At 38.9% G+C, this 20,679-nt stretch overlaps 5 protein-coding genes across 6 annotated transcripts; 3 read left to right on the forward strand and 2 right to left on the reverse strand.

The window, feature by feature from the left end:
- Positions 1 to 885: 885 nt before the first annotated feature.
- On the forward strand, positions 886 to 2,243 carry LOC105959589 (thaumatin-like protein 1). Its single transcript, XM_088812838.1, has 3 exons — positions 886 to 956; positions 1,128 to 1,760; positions 1,895 to 2,243. Exons 1-3 carry the CDS (start codon positions 886 to 888, stop codon positions 2,103 to 2,105), a joined length of 915 nt encoding a protein of 304 aa, XP_088668964.1. The 3' UTR covers positions 2,106 to 2,243.
- A 755-nt stretch (positions 2,244 to 2,998) lies between these two features.
- LOC105959588 (endoplasmin homolog) lies at positions 2,999 to 7,903 on the reverse strand. The gene is made up of 15 exons (XM_012983730.2): positions 7,556 to 7,903; positions 7,303 to 7,423; positions 7,046 to 7,199; positions 6,875 to 6,955; positions 6,480 to 6,591; positions 6,260 to 6,386; positions 6,037 to 6,175; positions 5,625 to 5,745; positions 5,302 to 5,495; positions 5,003 to 5,218; positions 4,758 to 4,923; positions 4,412 to 4,553; positions 4,165 to 4,315; positions 3,677 to 4,081; positions 2,999 to 3,507 (listed from the first exon to the last, which is right to left on the reverse strand). Exons 1-15 carry the CDS (start codon positions 7,620 to 7,622, stop codon positions 3,247 to 3,249), a joined length of 2,457 nt encoding a protein of 818 aa, XP_012839184.2. The 5' UTR covers positions 7,623 to 7,903; the 3' UTR covers positions 2,999 to 3,246.
- Positions 7,904 to 8,959: 1,056 nt separating this feature from the next.
- Positions 8,960 to 9,893, forward strand: LOC105958952 (uncharacterized). The gene has a single exon (XM_012982950.2). The coding sequence runs from the start codon at positions 9,306 to 9,308 to the stop codon at positions 9,618 to 9,620; it is 315 nt and encodes a 104-aa protein (XP_012838404.1). The 5' UTR covers positions 8,960 to 9,305; the 3' UTR covers positions 9,621 to 9,893.
- A 1,729-nt stretch (positions 9,894 to 11,622) lies between these two features.
- On the forward strand, positions 11,623 to 13,113 carry CIP8 (COP1-interacting protein 8). Its single transcript, XM_088814610.1, has one exon. It carries the CDS (start codon positions 11,703 to 11,705, stop codon positions 12,861 to 12,863), a length of 1,161 nt encoding a protein of 386 aa, XP_088670736.1. The 5' UTR covers positions 11,623 to 11,702; the 3' UTR covers positions 12,864 to 13,113.
- An 853-nt stretch (positions 13,114 to 13,966) lies between these two features.
- Positions 13,967 to 19,690, reverse strand: LOC105959590 (uncharacterized). Of its 2 annotated transcripts, XM_012983732.2 has the most exons (3): positions 19,242 to 19,690; positions 18,577 to 18,665; positions 13,967 to 17,249 (listed from the first exon to the last, which is right to left on the reverse strand). In XM_012983732.2, the coding sequence occupies exon 3, from the start codon at positions 17,181 to 17,183 to the stop codon at positions 14,352 to 14,354; it is 2,832 nt and encodes a 943-aa protein (XP_012839186.2). In that variant the 5' UTR covers positions 17,184 to 17,249; positions 18,577 to 18,665; positions 19,242 to 19,690; the 3' UTR covers positions 13,967 to 14,351. The 2 variants fall into 2 exon arrangements, with proteins under 2 accessions (XP_012839186.2, XP_088670735.1); XM_088814609.1 differs by lacking the exon at positions 18,577 to 18,665 and having other exon boundaries at positions 19,242 to 19,542.
- Positions 19,691 to 20,679: the final 989 nt, after the last annotated feature.

The raw sequence follows: 20,679 nt of genomic DNA on the forward strand, positions 1-20,679 counted from the left end.
ATCACCCCTCAAAGCATTAACAGAAACTTGCCCCTCTTCATTGTTTTCCCCCCCTTCTTCATTCATCTGATCCACAAGGCCCTTATAGTACTCTTCTTCCTCTTCCTCAGTCATTAGCATATACATGTGGCTGTGTTTGCACCTATGACCAGGGCTGTAGACCTCATCACAATTATAACATAACCCTTTTTCCCTTCTGGCTCTCATTTCTGGAACAGACAGTGTTTTTCTTTGGGGTAACAAGGCTAAAGGAGTGTGTTGTATTGGCTTAGGAACAGGATTTGGTGGTGGTGCAGGGTTCTGCCAAGTCTTTCTGGGAAAAACTGAGGGTATCATTGGAGGTTTGTAATTGGAAACCCCCCTTCTAGCCAGAGTCTCTATAGTGGTTGCTTGCTTCCTTGTCAACTCCATGAGGTGAGATAAATTTCTGATCTCCAGGCATGAGAAAAACTTCTTTACTTCCTCAGGAAGTCCATTCAGAAAACCCATTATGAAGTAAGTATCATTATAGGTTCTGGTATTGAGGGTCTGCATGTAGCATCTCATTTCTTCAAAATTTTCAATATAATCTTCTACAGATCTAGTAACCTTCAAGCTGTGAAAATCCTCCAATACCTTACCCTCTTGGAGGTCTTCAAACCTAGATGCCACCATTTCAACAAACTGGGCCCATCCCAATTGCCTATTCCCCTGATACACATGACTGTACCACACAGCTGCTTTTCCATCCAAGTGCAGTGAAGCCATAGTAACCTTGTGTTTATCAGGTATGTTAGGTATTAAGTGAAAATAACCCTCACACCTTAACAACCAGTTCCTAGGGTTAGATCCATCAAACCTAGGGAACTCAATCTTAGGGCAGGGGTTAAAGCCCACAGACACCTCATGATTTCCACCTCCTTCTGTGGCTCTCTGTGCCCTAATCTCAGTTGTTGGGGGTTTATAAAAATTTTCAGGTGTGGCTGTGACAGGGTTTTGATGATTACCTGAAGATGATGAAGATCCACTACCCATAATTGATTTTTCTTTGTTGTAGTGCTCTTGCCTCTCAGCATATTTGGAGATCTGTAGTTGCAAATTCTCCATATTTTTCTGCATCTGTGCCTGTAGCATAATCTGCCCTTCAGCTATGGATTTGGTGATGGTAGCTATCTGTTCTTGCATTCTGTCCTCCCCATTCTTCCTATTTGCATTCCCGCCGCCACCAGGTCCTTCCAATCTCAACCCGGCTGGTCCGGCCGTTTCTGGGGCAGAACCGGTTGCTCTTTTGACCCCACCACCGGCCAAGGTACCTGCGCCACAGCAGATTGCGGCTCCAACCAAATCGAATGCAATGGCGCCGGCGCTACTCCTCCCGCCACCCTAGCCGAGTTCACCGTTGGCTCAGGCGCCGCCCAGGATGATTTCTATGACGTCAGCCTAGTGGATGGCTACAACTTGCCCATGATTATCGAACCGGTCGGCGGCTCCGGCGGTTGCGGTTCGACCGGGTGCGTGGCAGATCTGAACCGAATCTGCCCGAACGAGCTCCGGGCAGGGGACGGGAAGGCGTGCAGGAGCGCGTGCGAGGCGTTTAGGAGCCCGGAATATTGTTGCAGTGGGGCCTACGCCTCGCCGGACACGTGTCGGCCGTCGGTTTACTCGGAGATATTCAAGAGTGCCTGCCCCAGATCGTACAGCTACGCGTACGATGATGCCACGAGTACTTTTACCTGTAATGGAGCGGATTATACCATTACATTCTGCCCTTCACTCACAAGGTACGTACGGAATAATATATAATATCAATTATATTATTCTTCTTCCGATTAATTTAATTATATTATATTCTAAGCTGCAGTATACATACGTTAGTTATTATTTTAAATTGTGAACCGCTCATTTTTTATTGTAGTCAGAAATCTTCAAGTGACACGTCATCACCGGCGGCAGCGGCAGACACTGCTGGTGGTGGGTCAAGTTCTCAGCCACAAGATAACAATAATAATAATAACATGCCGGCGTGGCTGCCAAATTTTGTAATTGGAGGCTCATCTAATTTTGCCATGAACTCTAATCTCATAATTATTACTTATGTAGTGACAATCTTATTCTCTTTTATTTAGAGTCACATAATGAAAGGAATTGCCAAGCACAAATTTTTGCAAGCATATACAATTTGTATAGAAATGATTCAATGATACTCCATCAGTTAATAATTTCGAGAATCATATTCATTTATAACTTTTTTTGCGCCCTGATTAATTAATGAATAATCACATAATGCACTTTAATTTGTTCGTTTTTTTTAATGGTTATCGATTACGAGAATGAGGGGAAAGCAACATTTGCTTAGCTTGTAGATGAAATTTGTTGAGCAGTGTGTGGTTGGTGGATGTTCTTTTAAGCAAAGGTTTTGCTACTTTACTGAAATAACAAGCTTGGTAGTTCATGTGATCCTTTTTCGCTTTCAACTAACACATATGATGGATGTATCATTGATTATAACGGATTTTTTATTTATTTATTATGAAATCGGATAACTTTGAGTTAAAATTTTAGTATTTTACAAGACATTGACAGATAGACAGATCCCTTCGGTTTTAGTATCGTCTATTCTCTTGTTTGTGCGCTGAGAATCTGACCCTTCTAACTGGCAATTGTAAGTGGTGTTTTTGTTTATTCTTGGACGGTTGCAATTGAAAGCTTGATTTGTGCGGTTAACTTAGCTTTAGATTATATTATATATAATTGATTCGTTACGGACGAATCTTCCGTTTTCCGTAAAGCTATGCTGCACTTTGCCATAAGATAAGCTAAAGTGATTCTGTTCCAAATTAATTAAAAACTAGAAAGGAAGAAAGATCTAATCGTATGAAATGTCTAAAAGTATAATTTGCTGTCGCAATTTGGATTTATCAGCTTCGTGTGTGCAATTCCAGTGGTTCAATACAACGATGTGAAGGGAGGATTTGAGAAAAAGTAACGAAATTAAAAAAAAAAAAAAAAAAAAAAAAAAAAAAAAAAAAAAACCTACTCAACATTTCACCGATGAAAAAGCGTAGCAGTATTAAGAAATAACACTAGGAAAAAGAATGCAGCACGACAAAATTCATGGTGCGTATGTCTATGGCGAGCTATGAATTAACATTATGAGTTATAGATATCCTAACTAAGTAATGGGCCTAAGTAAAAATAGCAAAATGTTGAAGGAATGAAGGTTTCTCGACGGTTTTTCAAAGTGTTGGAAATCATCCAGTGACCTCTCTACAACTCATCATTCACATCGTCATCTACGAGAGCTTCTTCGGTTTTGGTAGTAGATTCAGTTTCTTCCGCGCTGGATACAGTCTCAGCTTCTTCCATGTCATCTTCCTCCTCAACTGTTGCATCGGGGCTAATTTTGAGGCTGTTTTTCACCGAGCTGTATATTCTCGAAGCAAAATCCTGTGGATCACTTAGCATAAAACCACTCTCCATAAGTGCCGTCTGATAAATCAGCTGTGCTGTTTGCTTTACACTCTCGTCCTGTAAAAAAAATGCTTGATTAAAATCCATGCACGTTTTATCATGGAATTGAAAACTAAACCCAAAACATTTAACAAATCTTGATTATATTCTCCATCATATCCTATCCTAATTCCCAAACGAGGTCCAAAATTACGATTTATTTATTGAGTAATAAGGAAAAACGTACCTCGGAGTCCTTCACTACTCTGTCACGAAGTTCCTTGATAATAGGGTGTCTTGGATTAATTTCAAGAACTCTCTTGCCACGCATGTAGGCCTGTTTGTTAGCATCTGACAGAGTTTGAGATTGCATGATCCTTTCCATGTTTGAAGTCCAACCGTATTTCGAAGTCACTACAACACACGGTGAGTCTGCCAAACGGTTGCTTATCTTCACATCATCAACATTGTCACTGGCAAGAGCACCTTTCCACCATTTCGTCAACTCCTTAAACGACTCCTTGAGTTCTTTGTCTTTCGAATCCTTCTCTATTTTCAGCCCCTCTTTCGATACATTTTGGAATTTCGTGTCCTCGTATTCTGTCAGATATTGCATCAAATATTCATCCACGGGGTCGGTGAAGAAAATGACCTGCGCGCCACAATTTGGATCATTTAGTACGAGCTTGAAAGATATAAAGTACATTCAAATATGGGAAGCAATATGCTGCTTACCTCATAATTCTTCTTTGTTAATCTCTCAAGGAATGGAGATTTCTCTAACTGCTCCTTGCTTGTTCCAGTAATATAAAAGATATCTTTTTGTCCTGACTTCATTCTCGAGATGTATTGATCCAACGAAGTCAATTTACCATCTGATTTAGTGCTGCACACAGGAAAACACCACAAGCTTATCTTTAAGAACAATTTTCCCCCCTCAAATAGTACAAAAACTATACACTAATCTCCAAAAATTGCTTACGTCTCAAATCGAAGAAGTTTTGCCAGGCGGTTTCTGTTAGTTGCATCCTCTATAATACCAAGCTTAATCGACTTGCCGAATTCATTCCAAAATTTTGCGTATTGGCCTTTCTTCTCATTGTTGTCACCAGATTCTTCAACATCTGCAGCCGCATTGAATTTGACAATCAAATCAGAACCACAAATTAAGTATTGCATGAGAGATAATTACCCTGCTGCACTTCAATGAGCAACATATACGAGATAACTAATGATGTTAATACATATTTCATTCACTTGACTTGCTAATATCTGGACTAAGGTTCTCTTAAAAGGATGTAACACTTTTTTTGTTCTGTTTGCCATACCTTTCTTGCTTTTGTCGTTGGATTCATCAGGGTCCTCTTCGGCAAGCTTGCGAACCATATCAAGGGCCTTGCGAATGAGTTTCTTCTTAATCGTTTTCAAACTGCTATGATGTTGTAGCATTTCTCTTGATACATTAAGTGGCAAGGTGTCAGAATCAACAAGACCCTGGTCATAAAGCTCAGATAATAAGAAACATGTGCCGAAATTCATTATTGTAGTATCCAACGAGTTTTACAAGTAATACCTTCAGGAAGTTCAGATACTTGGGCAAAAGTTCATCAAACTCATCTGAGATAAAGACCCGTCTGACAAATAATTTCAAATTGGATTTGTTAGAGTTGTAATAGCTCTCGTACAAATCGTGAGGAGCCTTGGGAGGCACAAATAACAAGGCCTTGAATTCAACATCGCCTTCGGCATTAAAGTGACTCCATGATAGAGGCTTCTCATCAGCAAAGTCCTGTCAAGAAAATTCAAAATGTTTATACAAAATTTAAAAATCAAATCTTGAGCTCACTGGGACTGATATGGTACGGTACCCACCTTGGCGAGAGAGTGATAGAACTTTGTGTATTCTTCATCTGTTACCTCCTTTGGACTCCGTAACCATATAGCTTTCACATCGTTCAAAAGTTCCCACTCATAGGTAGTTTTCTTGATTGTCTTTGTCTTAGGTTTCTTCTCATCCTCACCTTTATCCTCTTCTTCCTCTTCTTCCTCAGAAGATTTACTTTCAGCTGTTCATGCATAGGAGATTAGGATGAGAACAAGGGACTAGAATTCACGTAAAATTTAATTAAATACAAGTGAAACCAGTAACAAAATATGCACGATTAATAAGAATATTCAAAGATGAATCTTCATACCTGTGTCGTCATCATCATCATTGGATTCATCTTCATCAGCTGGAACCTCCTCATCCACTTCTTTGCTGGCCCATAGATGTATGGGGAAGTTGATAAATTCAGAATACTTTTTCACCAACTCCTACAATTACAATTATCAAGAAATGAGAATACTATCTCAACAGAGACAATAAAACATAAAGGATAGCCTAGGAAATGAGATATGACCTTTAGCTCTACATCACTACATCCTTGCTCATCTCAAATTAGTGTATAAATTTTAATTATATGGCCAAATCAAACTAATTCCCCATCATATCTCAGTTATCTCAAAATATAAAAAAAGAAGTTCTATACAAGCAACAAACGCTAGAAATAGATACGAACTATTTATGAACACGAGAGTAAAAAAAGACTGTATCCAAAAACTAACCTTCAATTTGTACTCATCCAAGTACTCCTGTGCCTCATCCCTAAGGTGCAGTCTGATTTCAGTTCCACGACCAAGTGGCTCATTCCATTCATCTTCTGAAATTGCAAAAGCTCCATCGGCCTTTGACTCCCATACATGCCTGTAAGTGGTCACAAGTTGTAATCAAATTATAGTCTACGAGGTCTAACCTATTAAACACAGGTCAGTAGTCAATAAAACATACTGTTTATCATCATTGTGTTTGCTAATAACTTCAACATAGTCAGCGACAAGATATACTGAGTAGAATCCAACACCAAATTGTCCAATGAGGTTAAGATCTCCACTTGTCTGCATTTTCTCCACGAATGCTGTACAACAACATATTATGGAATATTAGTAAAAGTAAGTTTTCAGAAACAATATTACAGAGAATGAGAAGCTTTAAAACAACCACAATATACCTGAAGTTCCAGATCTAGCAATGGTACCCAAATTCTTAATCAAATCCTCCTTTGTCATTCCTACACCTCTGTCGCGGATCGAAAGTATTTTATTTTCTTTATCCAACTTAATCTGCATAAATTAGGTCCAGGGCTTCAGAGATAAGATTGAGTCAATTAATTTTCGGAAAAATGATTCACTTTCTATATTTAATTTCCACATCGATTTAAGAATGAGTTGAGGATTTTCTACAGCAGCACTTCAGCTTTAAATTCAAATCATCGTAACTAAGAATTTTACGCTGTTATAAATCACTGGTACTTGACCACGTGACTAGATACTGATGAAAGCATCTCAGAATAGGCAGAACAACAATGGAAAAGCTTAAGCATAATTATTAAGCAGTAAAATAGACCTGAATCTCGAGCTTGGTATTGTCACCTTCACCCAAAACTTCCTTGTCCGTAAGTGATAAAAACCTAATCTTGTCGAGAGCCTGAATAAACAAAAAAAAAAATCCACAGATCAAACTCAAAATCATTCGATCAAAGGTTAGAATAACGAGACAACACAACAAAAAACTCACATCTGAAGCATTGGAGATCAACTCTCTCAGGAAAATGTCTTTGTTACTGTAAAGAGAGTTGATAATGATATCCATAAGCCTGGACACCTCAGCCTGGAACTCGAACTTCTGCGCACTTGCGCGAAGTGTCTTTCTAGACATCGATTCAGCTTCTCTAATAACAACAATAACAAAATCCACAAACGCAAATTCTTTATTATCACTAATAAAAAGAAAAAATGTGAACGAATTTCAACAAAATACAAAAAATAAACTACCGCTTAACGACTTCAGAATCGGTCGATAATCCATGCGGAACGGCGCCGATCTTCTCTTCGACCTTCGGCGGATCAAGTGGCACATCTGAATCGGCTTCTGCATTTGCGTGTAGTTTCCTACCTGAAAAAAGTTTCGCCAAAATCACTTAATTACAATTTACAACGAATACGATGGATGATTCTTCGGAATGCACGAGTAATTGTAAAATAAAAACACAATCAAATCATCACAAAAAAAACAACAATTTAATACCTTGATCTGGGAGGAGAAACAAGAGGCATAACAGAAATAGAACGGAAGGGATCGTCCACTTCCTCATTGTGATTTGCTGATCAAATTTTCAGTCGGATGGTTTTCTGAGTGGGGAGTGAGATTTATGATCTATAATCTATAATATACCGAGGTTTTATGGAAGTGTTACTGAGTACCACGAGTTAGAGCGTTCTGATTGGTTGAAATTGCCAGCATGGCAAATCTGACGGTTTCAATGCCACGTGGAAGCTGATGATTGGGTAATGCCGGCTTACTAGACGTGGTAGAAGTGGGGTTGCAGAACACTGTCCGGCTCGGTCGATGGCTTGTAGCGTTTCTGTTCTATTTGCGGAGGTGCCAAAGATGACGTGGCTGTAGATTAAGGTAACACGGGTTTGGGCCGTTAATTAAACTCAATTAGCTCAAATGGACTTGAACTTGTGAATTGGGCTTCTATTTGTTATTGAGCTTGAACTTGGTTTATATTTTTTGTGCTCGAGGCCATTAAGCTGAGTTTCACTTGTTTGATTCTCTTAGAGTGCGTTTGGATGGAGGGATTTGATTTGAGGAAGAAATTTGAAATGACTCTAAATTTGGAGTCATTTGAAATCAACACCAATTGATCAAAAAAACAACCAGAAATGAGGGGTGTGGATTTGAAATTCATCCTCAAATCCCTCAATCCAAACAAGTTCAAGAGATTTGTTATTGTGAATTTGATATCACTTCATTCAAACGAACCCTTATATTATTTCATTTCTCTATTAAAAGAATTTCAAATTTTCATTAAACTAGTGAATTATATGCAATTTATGTAGAGTTTCCTTGGCGGGCCAGTAATATTTCCGGAGAAATTTAGCTAATAAAAATGAACGAACGGTGATTTTTTATTGCAATAAAAATGAGCGCATTTTCTTCATTTTTGGCAATATAGGAAGCATAATGTATGAAAATTTATATGAAATTGATTGATAAACCACACTATACGGTAAGGTCTCTTTTAATTGCCAAGATAAGATTAAATAGTCCTGTAAGGAATGGTCTGACAGTTGAAGTAAGTGAGCTTATGTCAATTGATCCGAATTCGACAACCTATATAATTGGTTGTGCATGTCTAGAAAACAATATAATTAGAAATAATTAATCATTCCAACCAAACAATGCCTAAGGATCGAAGTACAGTTGTCCTAAATTTTAGAAACTAATTAATCTTCTTATTTACACGAAACTAGGACACAAATACCAAGTTGGTATGACATATGAATGAATGAATGATGCAAGTATTAAATGATGAATATCGAGCCTTTTTTGGGAAAGACAGAAAACGACATATCAAAAATCTCATGCGATGATGGGCATATAAATGATTAGTTTTAGATAACAAATGTAGTAATATCTTTTCATTTTTTGCAAAACATTTACATTATCATTTAAGTAATAAATATAGTGATTTCCTTAGATACTCCAAGTTTGATATATTACAAATTAGCCCATCATAATATGATTAATTGACAATTTGCGATGATGTCAGCTTATTTTTTCTCAGAAACACCGAACACCGAAAGGAAACAAGTAGTAGTAGATAAGCTCGAAGGGTTCAGAATCATCTCTCCCACACTTAAAAACGTGTTTTTCTAAATTTCCTCTTCCCCAAACCCTCAATTTCTCTCTCTCTCTCTCTCTCTAAATTCCCCAATTCACACAGACACACACACACAGGCGCACACTTGTAATATATATATACGTATACATGGCGATTTCGGACACGGTGCTGGGGAATTTGACGACTCTGTACCTGCTGATCATTGCGGCTATGAAGGTGTACGGCCTGGCCACGGGGCGGAGCTTCACCGGAAGTTGCGTCATCATCCTCTCCACGGCGGTGGTGGCGTTGATACTGGTTGCCAGCCTCGCTTGGGATGTCTCGCGCAAGGCCACCAAGGCGCTGATGGCGCGCGAAGCCGGCCACGAGATCTGCCGCGGCGGTATCTGCTGGCACGGCGTCGCCGTCAAATCGCCGGCGTCTCAGATCCGCTTCCGCCTCCCTCAACACCGTTACCTTTGAATGACGTCATCTCGTGGTGGCTTCTAGACTAAACAGGAATTTTACAGAAAAAAATATATATACAGAGAGAAATCCTACTAATTTTTTTCTTCCATTAAAATAAAAAAAAATGTTTTGATTTTCCCTTGTAATTACACATCCAATTTTCCCTTTTTAAAGACTGTAAATAATCAAGTTTAAAAGATTTTGCTTCCGCATTTTCTGTTTGTAATTTTCTGAAAGCCGTTTGAAAGCTATGTGAAATGAAATCAAATTTTCTGCTGATGGTCATAATTTCTAAATTCTAATCAACTCTTGAATGCGTTTAGAACTCATTTGGTAATATCGTACAATTAAACAATATTTATGTAATTATCATAATTTATCTTAGCATTAAATTTGAGGCTCAATAATTTCCAAGGGGATTGTAAATATTTTTGAAGATAATGGTGTCATAGTGTCGACATGTAGTTCATTTGTCTAGACTCTAGTGGTTTATGTGACATAATTCGATTATCTCCAATAGCTCTTTTTTTTAATTCGTAAATTAAAAGATAGGTAAGAATGGAAATATCTAGGATTTATTTTTTATTTTAAGAAACTAGCGGCCAACCTATAAACGTAAACCTACATTCTCGTAGTAATTTACAAACATACGAAAAAGTCCAATGTTTTCAGAACCGGACCGGCGGTAGAACCGGACGACCATTTGGGTCATGGGTTTATAGGGTCGAATTGGTTCAACCGGGTTTTTGATTTTTTTAATATGCCATTATTTTATTAATTTTAATATTTTGAAAAATATTATTTTATTTATATTTTTAATCTCTGAGTTATTATTTTCACTTTTATCTACTTCACCTCACTTTTTACTATATTTTATTGCTTATATTCTATCATTTTCCATTTTTTATTCTTCACATCCGGCAATCGGTCACCCCTATTCGATCACCTATGATCATATCCGACGATCCTCCGACCACTCATGATTAGATCCGGCCACCCACTACTAAGTATGTGAAGGTTCGCTCAAATCTAGCCACAAATAACCAACTCAACGGTGATTCGAGACGTTTGGCCGAAAACCGGGTTCCTTGACTGACTCGGTGGTTCTAGGGTTTTACCCGGTCGAACCGGATTTTGGCCATTTGAACCCGGTTTTTGATTTTTTCCAGTTTTAGATGTTAGACCGACCGCTTTATTGTCGGGTCACGGTCGAACCGATCCGACCGGCCAGTTCAGCCCGGTTCTAACAACATTACAAAAAACATAAACCACACAAGACTAACTATGTGTGACAAACTCAATCTAGTAAAATTATCTAGGATTCAATTATATATGTTATGGTTGAAATACTCAATGACGGGTCGCATTCATAAATTTATTACTGAAGTTCAATGATATTAAGTATGCTAGCACATAGATTTAAGTTCAAGTACGTATCAAAATATTGCAAGTGCTCTAGGATGTATGTCGAGTTATGAAGTTCATGTTAAAATCTTGCAAGTATACAAGAATTCATTTTAGGGAATTTTGGCGCCTCCTAACAACTAAATGTAGACCAGAAAATTACATTTCCCTAAAAAAAATAATAAAAAGAAAGTGGAAAAAGAAATATGATTTTTAATAATTTATCAATTAAGAGAATGTTAGTACATATTTCCCGAATTTACCGAGAGAATGTACACACGACATACTACTTAACTACCTAGTACATAGTATCACATAAGCCCTTGTTCAGTTGTAACATTTCCCTCAATCATTGAGGCCGACACATCAACTAGCCATTCACTGATTACTAATCCACCAATCATTTAAAAACGCTACAATTCAAGTAGCGTTTTTTGCGACTTTGCTAATAACGCGACTTTAGCTATAATTGCGAAAATAAATTCAATCAAACTGTAGAGAAGCCGCACTTCCACAAATGTAATTAAAAATTAAATGGAAAATGAAAAAATAAAAGAAAAAATCACGCCCCACTTGGATCTTTTATATGCTTCTCCTTCCCCACATGTAAAAAGCTTTCTTTCTTTCTTTCTCTCTCTCTCCTCTTCTGGGTCAATTTTCACGACACTGAGAAATAGTTACCAATTCCTCCCAATGGCAGAAACCCAACCAGACCACTCCCCGACCCGACCCGAACCTCAATCCGGGTCGGACCAGTACTGGTGCTACCACTGCGACAAGCGCGTGGCCGTTGAAATCCTCTCAGATCTCCCCGATGTCGTCTGCTACGAGTGCAGAGGCGGTTTCGTCGAGTCTATTTCCGCCGCCGTCGTCCCCGCTCTGGCTTCCGACGATTCCACTCTCGGAGACCAGTTCATCCAGGTCCTCCGCCTCATCGCCCAGGTCGCCCGGGAGGAGGAGGACGACGCGCCGCCTCCTGTCCCGTCCGATCCGTCCGATGAAGACTACCTCCGCATCGAGCTCGACGGATGGGACAACGACGATGACGACGATGAAGACGCAGATGAAGATGACGACGAAGACGCGGAAGAAGATGACGACGAGCATTCGGTCGAAGTCGTCCACGAGGCGGAGGAGGCGGCGGCGGCGGCTGATAACACCGACCACGATGCTGAAAACAATAGATCCGACGACGATGATGAGGAAGAGGACGGAATCGAAGTGGTGGAGCCACGTGGCGGCGGAGATGAAGACGAGGACGAGATGCGGAGAAGGCGGCGCGACTTGCTCAGGATCCGTCTCAGAGATTTCGCCACACGCGCGGCCAGCAGGCGCAACAGAATTCTCGATTGGGCTGAAATTTTAATGGGCCTCGAGGACCACTCGATCGAGCTCAGATTACAGGTTCCAGAATCCGACACCTACGTCGGCAATCCAGGTGATTACGTGGACGCCGCCGAATACGAAGCCTTGCTGCAAAATCTAGCCGAGACCGATAGCGGAGGGAGGCGTGGTGCACCACCAGCTGCCAAAACGGCTGTCGAGGGTTTGGAGAGTGTGGTTATCGAGAAAGAAGAGAATCCGATGGCGTGTGCAATATGTAAAGATGTGGTGAATGTGGGCGAAATCGCAAAGAATTTACCCTGCGGGCACGGATATCATGGTGAATGTATTGTACCCTGGTTGGGTGCACGGAATACCTGTCCGGTTTGTCGGTTTGAGTTGCCTACAGATGATCCAGAGTATGAAGAAGAGAGGAAGAAGAGAGTGGTGGTTGCAGGTTTGAAGGCAGCTTCGTCGAGTACCTCTTCATCCGGTGGCGGTGGTGTTGGTGGCGATTCCAGCTTGGAGTGAATAATAATGGTATGCAACGAAATTCGCGTACTTTGTTTCGGTTTCGGTTTATGTTTGGTTTAGATTGTAGCCTTTTATTTACATTACGGGTTTTGTTTTCAGCTGGGAACAATTGGTTGTGTACTTGCTCGTTGTGGGATTAGGTGAGCTAATTATGATTTGGTTTTCTCTCATTTGTAAATAACAAAAACTTCCAAGTTGAAACAATTTCCCATCAAGTTCAATATGGTAAAGCACTTGTAACTTGTCAGAGCTTGCAATTGTTCTTTCTTGCTTTTGTTTATTGTAGGAATGAGTAGATGATGTTTGGGTTTTTTTTTCTGAACGTTTTGCTTTAGTTCTACGATCGTATCGTGGTGGGTTGAGCATACTTGAAAGCATCAAAGCTCTTTGTTTCTTGGTGTTCTTGTTGGTTTAGTGTGATTTGTGATGAAGAAAATGGAATATACCAAAATGGAAGGTAGTCTTTCGAGTCTTTCTTTGGGCTGTTTATGATGTGTGTGTTTTTTGGCTCTTGAAACTTCAAGAACAAATTGCTGGAGAAACATGTGGTTTTCGTTTCTTGTTCGCCGACCAAATGATATTGTAGTGGATTTTAGTGAGTGTGGCTTAGAATTTTCGTTTATTTTAGAATGATGGTAGACATGTGAACCAATACAAGGAGAAGGGAGATGAAGCTTCATGTCAGTTATGATTAGAGTTGTTCCTGTCTCGAACATGACAAAAGCTTGTGACGGTGCTGGTTCGTATCACAAAATGGCGGAGGGCTCGAAATTTGGGTTTGAGAGCAGAAATTGCGCTGTTGCGTGCGCACATGGTGAATACCGATGATAACTTCGGTATCATAACATTTCGATCGAAGCAAAACTTTAAATTTTCTGAGACAAATTTATTCCGCTGTATACATCATCAATGTTTCGAAGTAAAAAAGCCAAATATGAGTCAATCTCATTAATACAAGCAAGTACAAACCAGCATCAGCATTGCAAGTTGCAGACGAGGCCACAAAAGTTTATCTGTAGAAAACTTCAATGGATAAAGCACCTTATCCAATCGTTGGATAAGAAAACCAATTCGGAAAGAGAAAATATAACAGCCACACAGTCGAAACAGCAATCAATTTTGCAGCTCCTAAAAAATGTCTTCCATAAACATGGAACATGCATATTATATGTACATCCACCGAACACGTAAAAGATGAACGCTACAATATGAAATTTGCTGAAGCATAAAAGAGACGAGAAAATTCGAAAACCGAAAAAAGAAAAAAAAAAAAAACAATTCTATACTTCTCTGGCTAACTTATCTCAAGAATCAAACACACCCACAATTCCCCTCATTTATTTAAGCTCCTATCGGTCCATCTCAACCTACGTTAGTATGCAACTCTTTTAACCTCAGGTTAACTAATCCTATAAAAGTCACTTAGCATACTCTTTCCTCCTAATCAAATCCCAAGAAACGAAGACCAGATAATATTTATTGAACCTATTTCCACGGAGGCGTATAATGTCTAAAAGGGTAATGCTCCCACCCACTATCCGGTTCTTTACGCTTTCCACCCCCAACCGAACTCACAGTTGATTCGGAATTTGACCTAATCTGCTCGTCAATTGACCTGACTCTGCCCGAGTTCAAAAACTGTGCAAAGCCTGCAGTATGATGATCCCTACTTCCACCTTCCACCACTGTTCCCGAGTTGAGGTCAAAACTGTTTCTTGAAGGTCCAACAGCTACAGCTCCATTTGAAGGATTTGGGTTGTTCATATTTATGAAAAACGGCGTTTGAGAGAAACCCGTTGGCACAGCTGAAGCAGAGCCAACAATCTGGGGGATAACTGGTGCACCTCTAGAATCCATCATGTACGGAATGGGCCCACCAGATCCGTACATTGTAGAGGAGAATGGCATAGTGGGGCCAGGTGCAATGTTACTGTAACCATAATGGGGATATGGAAGAACAGATCCAACCCCCAAAAAACTCCCTGTTCTTCCCATATTAACATCAAATGCAAGTTCCGAATTTCTGCCATTTGGCATAGCTAGAGTTGGAGAAACGAAATCCTTGCGATTGACCTCTACTCGAGTGCCCATTATGGATATTACTGAGTCATCTGATTTTATACCCCCCGAGACGTTGAAATTCTGAGATAGCTTGCTTAAATACGAATTACTTGAAGAATCGTTGAGGAAAGACGGTTGATCATTCAGGTCGAAACTCATTAAAGAAGGCTGCTTTGACGACGACGAAGAAGAATGAGACCAGCTTTGGTGGTGGCCATTTCTTTGGGGGAAAAATTGTTGTCCCCAATCTGAAGGGCGACCGCCATCTTCACTCGTGCAGTTCAGATCCAGCTCGAGAAGTTCAGCTCTTCTTGGATTTCTTTCTAGAGAAGATTCACCAGAAAACAAACGAACATTTTTATCAGGTGACAGCTCTCCTGTTCTGCCATCAATACCTTCAGTCATGTTCAGGTCGATATCAAGACCTCTTTGTCGTTGCTTCGAACTGCTACTGCTTCCCCCACCGGAAAGATCCTTTTCAGTTTCTGGCACTCGGCGGAAAGCACTTGTTGCAGCAGAACCTTTCCATCCAAGATTCCCCTCGAATTGCAATGGAGCAACAGGCTGCCCACGAACTGCTGCTGCTGCTCTTGAAGCAGAAACAATCGAGACAGGTGTCGGGATTTGATTCACCGGACGGTCAGCATCTTCCAAACAAACTTCTTCATTCAGATCAAAACCGCACGTGGCTTTCTCCATATTATTTGCTTCTTCTTGAGTTGCCTCTGTGACTTGAGAAGTATCCATATCTCTATGTATTCCATTAGTCTGCTCAGCATCCAAGTGTCCAGTGCTTGTGGCAGATTCTTCCTGCATTGCTGAATCTGAATCCTCAGCAACCTCCTTAGGCGAACCCTCACTGGCATGGGATTGTTTTCCGCTCACAGAGTCCGAGCTATCATCAGGCTGCTGTACATTACGTTCTCGTAGTCCCTCAGAAGAACTGCAACTTTGTTCTCTGTAATCCATGGCAACTTGCCTAGCAACTTCTAGAGGATCTATGATTCCATAGAGTTCCATATCAGACTTTTTAGAATCACGATCAGGTTCTCTACGTTTTTCCTTCTTGGTAAACTTATAATCATTTGCCAAATTATCACCAGGTACACGCAGGTCATGTAATTTTATCTTTCTACGATCTTCAACCCCTGATAGGAATTCCCCTAGCTCCTTAACATTTTCCAAACGTTTATCACCGCTAGAGGATTTGAGCAACATAAGATATGATGAACCTTCATTGCACAAACTTTTGTTCCCATCTACAGGTTTTTCTTGTGAAATGGGTTCTGTTGTTGATCTCATTGCATCTGCAGCATTAGAGTTTGAAGGAGAAGGTCTGTCTTCTTTGAATGATCCTAATTTCTCCGGTGAACTCTCAATTTTTGTGGCATTCTTTATATCACTAGCTGACTCCAATTCGTGAAACTCTGACCTGCCATTAAGAGTATCTTCTCCAGAAACACCTGGATTACAAGATTCAATCGAGGTAGCACCTGTTGAATGACAAACAGGAAGATCAATAGCAGGCTTAGGTGAGGAAGGCGAACCAACATGATCCAAGGGTCTGTCATCCCCAACTGAGGAAATCAAAATTTTATCGGAATTATGTGTGTTTCCAACCAGGTCAGCATGGACAACAGTAGAACTTGTAGAAAGCAATAAATCATCTCTGTTTGATTCCTGGACTTTTTCTTTACAAGAAGTCTCTCTGGAAAGAGAGTCATCTGTCTGATATAATTCCAAATGCCCATTACTTCTCCCAGCATCCGCACCTTTCCCCACATCAACAACTGTCAAAGTAGCATCCCTCTTCTTTTTCCAGCTTTCAAATAGAGCTTTAGCTTTATCCTGTACCTTGGAACTATTGTGGACGAGGAGACCTTCAACAGTTGTCCATATTTCCGTATCAACCACTTTTTCATACCCCACCTGCAGCTTTCCAAGTGCTTGCAGCAAATGAGTAATTGACTCTTCCAGAAAGCTGCTGCTTGAGTCGTTGCTAAATTTCTGGGCATCGCTCAACCACTTACCGATAAAGTGAAGGCCATCTAAATGAATAAAAAGATCAAGGCAATCCTGATTATCAGTTGCAGCTATAGCACTTGCAACCGCAGACCACTGCCTAGTTGCTTCACCAACATTCTTCACAACGCAGTCAACATCTTTCTGCATAACAGCCACAAGTTCTTTGACTCGAGAAGGGACTGCAAGCCCATTATTCATCTCAGTCAAGGTGAAGAAGTCGTCGAGAGTCATAATCGCTTAAAAGTCAAATCCTGCAATCGATTACTTCATTTTGAGGAATCTTCTTGGTTCTTGCCCCTGCAAAAAAGTAATTCAAGAAACATTTTCAAACTTGTAACTGTAAACAGCACGAGATACTTGGAATAAAATTTAATCAATTTCGTGCAACGAACGCCAAGATCTTGCTTGCGGATGCATATATCTTAAAGTCGAGCTAGAATAAAGGAGAAACTGAAAATCTTGGAGTAGGGCGGCGGGACAACTGTTCCTAGTCAGACAAAGGACAGGACTCGGTGCCCAAAAAGGAATATGGAAAGATTTAAATGGTAGGAAGGAAAGAGAATGAGAAGATATTCATCTCTTAACTTTTTTTCCATAAAATATACAGTATTGCATAATCATCTTCCGATCACCAACTTGTTTGTCATTAGTGCAATAAGCACCACATAAATTGATAAAGTCATACATAAGTATCTAAATGTGCTAGGGCAAAAACAAGAAGACTATGGGCGAAATAGGGCAGTAATTGAAGCGGCCAAACTTTTTGCTCTATAAGGAGTAGGGCAGAATGTTGATAGAGTCAACATAAGTAACTAAATGTGCTAGGCGAAAAACTAGAAGACTAAGGGCAAAATAGGACAATTATTGAAGAGGCCAAACTCTGCTCTATAAGGAAACCTGTACAAGCCAAGTGTTTTATAGCTCAAGTATTTAAAGGACCAAAATTATGATGACGGCTCAAATTACATTAATCTATCTATTTTTTGGTGAAGTTGGCATAGTAAAAAGTCTATATAATATGCAGTACCACATTACATAAATCATATGTAACAAAGAGAAAACTTCAGTTAGCTTTTATTTGTCGTTTAAGGACCAAACATAAGGCGTGCATGGTGACTAATCAGCACAATAGATGCTACGTTTTACAGTGTAATGTGACAGCAACCATAACATAGGGATTGAATCGGACCTCTAAAGCAGGGTACCATGGAATTATTGAAAAACAATTGTTGTAACTTCAATTTCTCCAGAACAATCAGCAAGGTTTTACAAAATCTGAAGAATAAAGTAACAGAAGCAACTCTCAAGAAATCCACTTATTTTGTAATTTGAGTTAATTATACCATCCACTGGTACATGGAAATCATCCTAGCAAAGCTGATCTACTGTTCACCCGACTGAAATTTTTCAAGTCTAGTTTCCATTTCATTTGAAGGATACCCCCAACTCAATGTAAAGAAGTGACGTGACAAATTAGTACATATGAACCAATTAAGAAAAATAGAAAAAATAACACAATTCAGCACCCATATAAAATTTAAGCCCGACTAAGAGTTAAAAAGAAGATCATGATATTCAAACCAGCATGAAATCTCATATAATTTAGCATCCATATAAAATTTACCATGTCATATGAGCTCAATGATCAAGGCTGAAACAAAATACCAAACTGAAAGTAGTCCAAAACAAATCACCAACTGGGACTACTGAATCCTGAAACGAAATTGGAGATTCAGAAGAAACCATAAGCACTTGATAATTCTCAATTCAATAAAATAAACATTTCACATCAAAGAGAGCTCGAAACAAGAAACTACACATAATTAAAACTTCTCAAATCAATTGAGAACAAAATTCATCGCACCAAATAGAGCTCCAGAAGAAGAAAGTGCAATTGAATACAGAGTCAACAAGCACCAACAACAATAGACCGCCCAAAAACCAAATCTAGGGTTTGCACAACTAAAACCAAATCTCCTACCAGAGAAAATTAACCGAAAATTGAAGAAAAAGGAGCTTATCAGAATTGAACAGAGGCCAACCTTCGACCAAAGGTCAGAAACCCTAGATGAATAATATTTTAGATCAAAGTTAGGAGTTAGCGTGTTCAAATGCGCAAAGCGCGAAACAAAATCAATACGAGATTTCTACGATATATTCGTTGTTAATGCAGCAAAACAGCAAATCAAAAGAGCAATAATCCTGCAATGAATAAAAAAAAAAAAAAAAAAAAAAGGTATATCCACGAAATCTAGAATTATTTTAAGGAAGAAAACGGAGCTTTTTAACCTTTTCAAAGAGGAGGAAAAACCTCAATTATTCCAAATTCCAGCTCCTTTGGATCAAACACTCAGCAACTTTTATCACCAACTCCAAACCCCCAAATTCTCTGCTTCACAAATCGAAAGAAGACGGAGAACTGAGTAATAGGACGAAGTTTTCGCCGAGAGAGAGAATCTTCCGCCGTGTTTATTTGATGCCTAATCTTATTTTTGTTCTCGTTCTTCTTCCTCTTTGTTGAATTTCCGTTTTTTACTTTTTTTTTTCCTGAATTTTGACACTTTATTTTTGCTTTAATTTATTTCTTCTCAAAAAATTTGCTTATTCGGGTTTTGGTCTGTTTTAGCACGCAAGTGGTGAGTTGCCAAACCCAACCCGTTTGCCTCTGTAATGGGCCGGTTTAGAACTCACCATCTCGACCCGACCCACGTAATGTTGGGCATATGTGAATAAGCCATGGCATTATGTATTAAAAAACTATAATTAATACATAGTATATATATATATATATATATATATATTTTTTTTTTTTATTTCTATCTAAGAAAGCCTTTTACAATCTTAACATTTTTTTATTATAAACTTGAACTTAAAATTAATTATTTACTGTAAGCAAGAGAATTCGAATCTGATTCAATTAACCCATATTAACTTGTTTTAATTTTTATATCATCTCTTACGGGACGACCGCATATTCGATATTACTCGATAAATTATATATATAACTTGTATAATAAATCAAGGGACAAATGTGTTGAATTGTGTATTGGCTTCCAAGATGCAAATATTACTAATTTTAACTTGATTTAATATATTACTTAAATATCACAAACAATAAGTAATATGGTACAAATAAAGTATACATTGAACTAACACCACCATTAATACTTAATAGTCTACTGACTACTGAGTGAAACTGACCTAACAAGTATTTAATAATGGGCTAATAGAAAAGTAGAATTTCTTTCTTTCTTGTCCACAGAGAATGACTGACAATTTAATTTTATTTTATTTATTTCATTTTCTTACATGACATAAAAAAAGTAAAAAATAAATAAATAAAGACAGACCAAGATGCTTTACATAATTAAACAGTACTGGTCGAAATCAAAGACAGAAAGTACAAAATGCATTTGAATTGAAAGAAATAAAAAATTGAACCTTAATTGGATCGTGAGGACAAGACCCCACTAGTGTTTTTTTTTTTTTTTTTCCTAAAATATTGTTAATCATAATTCCCAAGACTTTTTTTCTATGGTCAGACACTCAGATTTAATTAGGTCAGAAATCAGAATTGTTCTACAGAAGATTCACTGTGTCCAATAAATTTTGTCACACCTCAATTTTACTACTTACTATTTAAGTAATATATGCATGTGCATATTGTTATGGCTTTTATGACTCTTGTGTAATCATCATTAATTAGATTGAATTGATGTTCGCGGAA

The sequence above is a fragment of the Erythranthe guttata genome, chromosome 14 (assembly GCF_056151865.1).
Source record: "Erythranthe guttata isolate IM_541 chromosome 14, IM_541, whole genome shotgun sequence".
In the NCBI taxonomy this organism is placed as follows: domain Eukaryota; kingdom Viridiplantae; phylum Streptophyta; class Magnoliopsida; order Lamiales; family Phrymaceae; genus Erythranthe; species Erythranthe guttata.